General features: G+C 47.4%; 1 protein-coding gene across 17 annotated transcripts in view; it reads right to left on the minus strand.

Annotated features, from left to right (window-relative positions):
• The window catches only part of SRRM1 (serine and arginine repetitive matrix 1), a 19,528-nt gene extending 16,672 nt beyond the window's left edge, over positions 1–2,856 (minus strand). For 9 of the 17 annotated variants that reach the window (XM_068917541.1, XM_068917534.1, XM_068917540.1 and 6 more), the window contains exon 1: positions 2,649–2,793. In XM_068917541.1, the coding sequence (XP_068773642.1) occupies positions 2,649–2,669 (21 nt within the window). In that variant the 5' untranslated portion in view covers positions 2,670–2,793. Of the gene's footprint in view, positions 1–2,648 lie in introns of all 17 variants that reach the window. The other 8 variants (XM_068917527.1, XM_068917528.1, XM_068917532.1 and 5 more) reach the window with 7 other exon arrangements.
• Between the last annotated feature and the right edge of the window lie 2,671 nt (positions 2,857–5,527).

Below are 5,527 nucleotides of genomic sequence, written 5' to 3' on the forward strand. Positions count from 1 at the left end.
AGCATCAGTCCTTTTCATAGCAATCCCCTCTAAAGGAATAAGCTCTTTCTCCTCTGTCCAAGAGCAAAATCATATCTACCAATGCTTTGGGTAAATTTCTCCGAAGTGAATTAGCCAACATGGAGTTTGCAAGAGTACAAAGAATACTATTTTATTGATCATGCTTTGTTAAAGTTCACCAACCCGTTCCACTTCCGTGAACGGAAACTATAGGTTAATTCATTTGGAACCAAAAGGCTTGAAAGTCCAGTTCCGGAAATTTTACTTGCACAGAAGTAAACAGAACCACACATGCACAACATTACGTGTAGAACCGCATCCGAATACTGATGACTTGTTAACAATTCAGAACAAACCCAAAGTTCACATGTGAAGTTTATTCAGGAAACTACCAACACAACTGCTCCAAAACATAGAAATTTAATATATGCAGTTTCTTATGCACAGAGGAAGGGGGTACATACAAGTAACAATATAAGCTACTAAGGAACTGGAAGATAATAAATCAGAAAAAGCTCCAAATTCTTAAGGGACCCCTCTACTTGATCAGAAAGCAGTCTGAATTGGCAAAGGTAAGGTGCTACAAAGCCATGAAATGCTGCAAGGGAGCTGAAACTCTTAACATGTCCGTTTGTTATGCTGGAACACAGCAATCCTAAAGACCAATTGTGGCACTGGTACTTGCCAGGATTAAGTCTCTTTAAGAACTGTTTATAATATTTGCAATATAATACGTGGCTTACATGCTAGAAACAAATGCAGCATTTGTCAGACCACTCTAGAAATTAACATTCTTTTAAAAAAAAATTAATTATCTCTTTTCCCACCCAGAAGTGTATAAAAAGCAGTGAAATTTTGCTTAACCAGTTTACAACACATGGCAAGCAATAAGGGTTACCAAATAAGACCAGAAGCCAATACAACTGGAATTTCAAGGCAGAAACAAAATAGTGAGCACTGACAACTTTGCAGAAGTATGAAGAACAGAAAGAATTAACAGCAGCAGCCTTCTTTGCTAGACGAGCTGAAACTGCTGCTCTGACATAGTTTTGTCATTTCTGTGAGAACTTTATTTTCTTCTGAACCCAGACTATAACCAGGTTGCCACACAGTTTAGTGCCATAATGTTACTTTAAGATACACACACAAACAGAATCACCTTTCACAGACGAGGCTAAAAAAAATACTAAATTTCTAATTCAGAGCTTTTAGGCTCAGTAATTCCACTATCAATGACAATTACTTGATTTGTAAACTTTTAACCAATTGCATTAGAAAGGACAAGCGCTCATTTAACTTTTAATTATTTTTCTCTTCAGCTTTTTCTTGTGGAGATCCTAGCATGCATATGACATGTTTTTACTAGGCTAGTAGCATAACTGAATTAAGTGTAAGGGATACACATGCCCTCATGCTTAAAAAGCATTCAAGTTCAAAGAATATAAAATAATTGGGCTGAACGGCAGAATGAATCTCGGACATACAGGTTTAAGCAGTCTCAGACACACCAGTTTTCAGAACTGTCACAGAAACTAAAAAAAAAGAAAAAAGTAACTTTATTGTTAAATATTTCTCAACATTACCCTAATTTGTTCACTGCCTGGGAATTGCCACATTAGCCTTCACTTTCCATTATCCTAAACAGAGCAACCAGGAAAACTATTTACCCTCTACAGAGCATCTATTAGTTCAGATTAGTGGGAGAAAAGGTTAAGAAAGAAATATTCTCTGTATAGGTTATTATTGAAGAGAGAAAAATTTCCTCTAAAAAAAAAAAATAGCACCACCATAGGGGAAAAAAATGGATGACAAAAAAAAAAGCCAGTAACCTAAAAAAATCGTTTTAGTTCTTCTTTTTGCTTTGAACACACTTAGTAATCTTTGTGCAGAGAGTTTTAAAATTTCTCTCTCCATATGGCGTTTTTTTTTTATTATATGTTTTGAAGGCAGGCACCACGGCACGTTTCACTTTTCACCGTAAAAGCAGGTTCACCTCCCACCTGCCCCTCGGCGTTTTCTCCCACACTTCCTCGTGTGTAAGAGCCGTCAGACTTTTGCTCGGGAGCCAGCCGGGGAGGCGGCGGGGGGGACTCCGCGCAGGACAGGCCGCGGCCCGGCGGGACGCCTCCTCCTCCGGCGCGGTTACAGGCTCAGCGGCCCGCACGGCCCCCAGCTACGAGGCTCCGGGCAGGAAGCGACGGGGCCGGGCCGCGGAAGCACCGAGCCGCGGGTCCGGGCCGGGCGAGCGCAGCCCTCGGCGGCGGCGGCCGGTGCTTGTGCCGCAGGCACGTGTCGCCCGCCGCGTACGGAGCGGCTGGTCCCTCCGGTAAACGCGGGCCCGGGGCGGCGAGGCCTCTGCCGGGCCGCTCCCTCCCTCACCCCTCCGCCCCGCGGATGGGCCGCGCCGCACCGGCCTCCTTCCCGCCGCCATTTTCTTCGCGGCGGCTCCTCACAGGAGCCTGCGCAGGGCGGGGGCGGGGGGCACGGCGGCGCTCCTCGGGGGAGCGCGGCGCCAGCGGCTTCGCCAGCGGCCGGGCGGGGGAAGGGGGGAGGCCTGCAGCGGCCCGGCTCCGCCGCCCGGGCCCCCCCGCGGGGCTCCCCCGCCCCTTTCGGCGCCCGCCCGCCTCCCCCCCGAGGCCGGCACTTACGCGGAAGAACCCCGCGTCCATCTTGCCTCCTCCGCCTCCTCCTGGTCGCAGCGCGCTCCCTGTCCCGGCGTGCACCGCGCGCCCGCAGGCCCCCTCGCACGCTCGCCGCGCTAGGGGAGGGGAGGGGAGGAGCGCGGGCGCGCCTGCGCGCGGCGCGAGGAGAGGGCGCGGGGGCGGGGCCGAGCGCTCAGCACGCAAAGGTTCTCCGGCGCCAGGCAATTGGCGGGCGCGGCCGCGGAGGGTCGGTGCGCGCGCCGGAGTCGGCCAATCAGAAAGCGTGACGTTCCAGCGGGGCGAGGGGGTGGCTGTAAGACGCTCTTTTACGGGAGTGGGGGGGGGGGGGGAGGAGAGTAGTGTTGTCCTCTCGCGAGACGTTGGCGGTGCGCGCGCAGAGCCCGGGTCAGGTGACCGCGCGGGTAGCGGCGCCTGCGCGCGGGGCCAACGGTCGTTGCCGCCTTCCTCAGCGCCACTGTTGTGGCGGGCGCCCTCTCGTCAGGGGTTTGGTAGGCCCGGCCCGTCTCGTTGCCCCTCTGGTGAGGGGTAGGAGTCAGCTCACGGGCAGGTTCTTCCTCAGCAGAGCAGGGGCCTCCAGGCCGAGGCGCGGGTACGGCCTCACAGATGAGAGCAGGGCCCTTGCGCCGCCGGGGGGAGGGGGCGGCCGCCGCGGCTTTGAGGGGGTGGTGACCTTGCTGCTGGGCTTACTGCCTCCGGCACGGCAGCCCAGGCCTCTGCCTGCCCCTCTTTGGCCCTGGGGTGCTTCCTGGGAACGTTGTGGGGTAGGGGATTTGTCAAGCTCCACGTGCAGCTCCTGCTGCTGATTTCTGTGAGCAGTCTTGCCCTCCATCCCAATTAAAAATAAATTAGAATATGTCTCATGCAAACAAAACCCTTTAGTGGAGCAGATTGGTCTATGAAAGGTGCACAATAGGAGGGGAGAGTAAAGTAGTTGCAGTCCCCTGAGATTAATACAGAATTACCTTAAGTAGCAGCCCTGCTTTCTACGGAAAAGAAATTCATATGTCTGTATCTTGAAAAAGAGTGGTTTCCTTTAAGTCTGAATAAAGTTAGGTTGTACTTGATTGAAGCACAACACATTCTTCCCACTTTATCAGCAGTCATTAATAAGTTTAACACATGGGAAATACGTGGGTTTACAGGTGCCTTTTTTAAAAATAAATTGGCTGTGGGACTCGAGATAGGACCTAAGGGTACTCTTAATTAATTTTGTCTGCTTAGACTTGAAATTCACATGTCTTTTCTGCATTTTGCCCATCTCAATTTGAGATAATGCTTTTACTACTTAACAGATCTGACGTTGAGGGGAGAGTGGGAAGGAGAATTGGGCTGCGGATGGAAGTAGTTTCTGAAATACAGTAAAGTTCACACTTCACGTTATTTCAGGATTTGATCAGTTGACAAACTCGGGAGTTGCAACCTGTTACATGGAAGCAGGACACTAGGTGGAGACACGTACTCTCTGCTGACATGAGGTAGTGCATGTATCCAGAAGGTGGTGGAAGCTGGCTTGCAGAACTTTTGGGAGTTTGGACTTACCCAAAAGTGAAAATTGAAACATTTTACTAGAGTAACTGTATCAGTAGAGTTAAAGTGCCAGCTGTAATACTCAAGGATCCAGTCTACTGAACCTATACATTCTAAAAGACTTTTAGGAACAAGACAAAAATACTAATTCGTGCAAGACCAACTGCGGAGTGACTGCTGAATATGCCCTTACAAAATTTTAAGGACATAGAGATATTGTGATATAACCTGCATACTGAATGTTCTGTCATTGCTGAATGCTGCTCCTTTTATATTTTTAAAAGAGAAAAATTTAACCAAAGAATGGTGTAAGAAAGCAGAAAGGTTATCTGCTTGTATTGAATTGCTAAGCAAAAAGGCACTTGGAGGCACTGTGCCGCTAAGGGAGGCTTTCAGACTGAGCAGCCTCTCCTAGTATCCTGGTTGGGAAGTATTCTACTTTGTATCAATTTGCACTGCTCTATGGATAATCTGTAATGAGTTTGTGCAGATAAGTTAATGCACTTACACTGCCTAGTCTCTCCAAAACTTACATAGTTTGGGATTTCTTTAATAGACCAATTTGCAATATTAGTTTTCAGCTTTTTTTTTTTTTTTAAACCTGCAGATTTACCTGATGGCAGACCTGCATGCACAGGCAGCCAAAGGGGAACTTTTCTAAAAACTGAGGATTTGAAAGGGGAGGCCAGGTGTCTAGAACAGGGCAGGTCAAATTGTTACTACAGCAGTTATTGTTGCAGGGACAAAGGTATTGTGGGATTGTTTCTAGAAAACTGTTAAATCTAGAGCAAATTACACAGTATTATAGTGGTAGTACTGTAGAAATACAGTGTTCTTTTTTTCTTAAAAAGGTGATTTCACTAGATCAGCATAAACTCATGATTTTGCTGGCACTGCTGGATTTAGAATGGGTTGGGGAGGCCTCCCAGCTGTGCCAATAGAAGACAAATTTTACTGGTAAAACAGAGCACACTTTGAATCTTGCAGATTAAGCGATGTTAGTGTGGTCAAGGCAGTAATTCTTCCCTCTCCCTGAAAGTAAAACAATTCTGCCAATGCAGACTTGCTTATGGAAGTATTGCTTACGCTAAGTCAATGCAGTAAAATAAGCTTAATTGTTGTGAAATGCCTTGCATGGCATCTTCAGGCTACCCCGGAATAAACCAATTGAAACAAGAAATTCTTAATGGTGTCATTATACTAGTTAAATTTTTAAGCATAATCTAGGTTATAAAAACAATTTTTTTACTAGAATAATTCTGTAAGTGTGAGGTCAACAAAACTTGCCAGAAGCAGAGCTGACTGATAGTGTGAAAAAAATAACAGCAAGGCAGGAC

Source organism: Struthio camelus, chromosome 23, assembly GCF_040807025.1.
Source record: "Struthio camelus isolate bStrCam1 chromosome 23, bStrCam1.hap1, whole genome shotgun sequence".
NCBI lineage: Eukaryota > Metazoa > Chordata > Aves > Struthioniformes > Struthionidae > Struthio > Struthio camelus.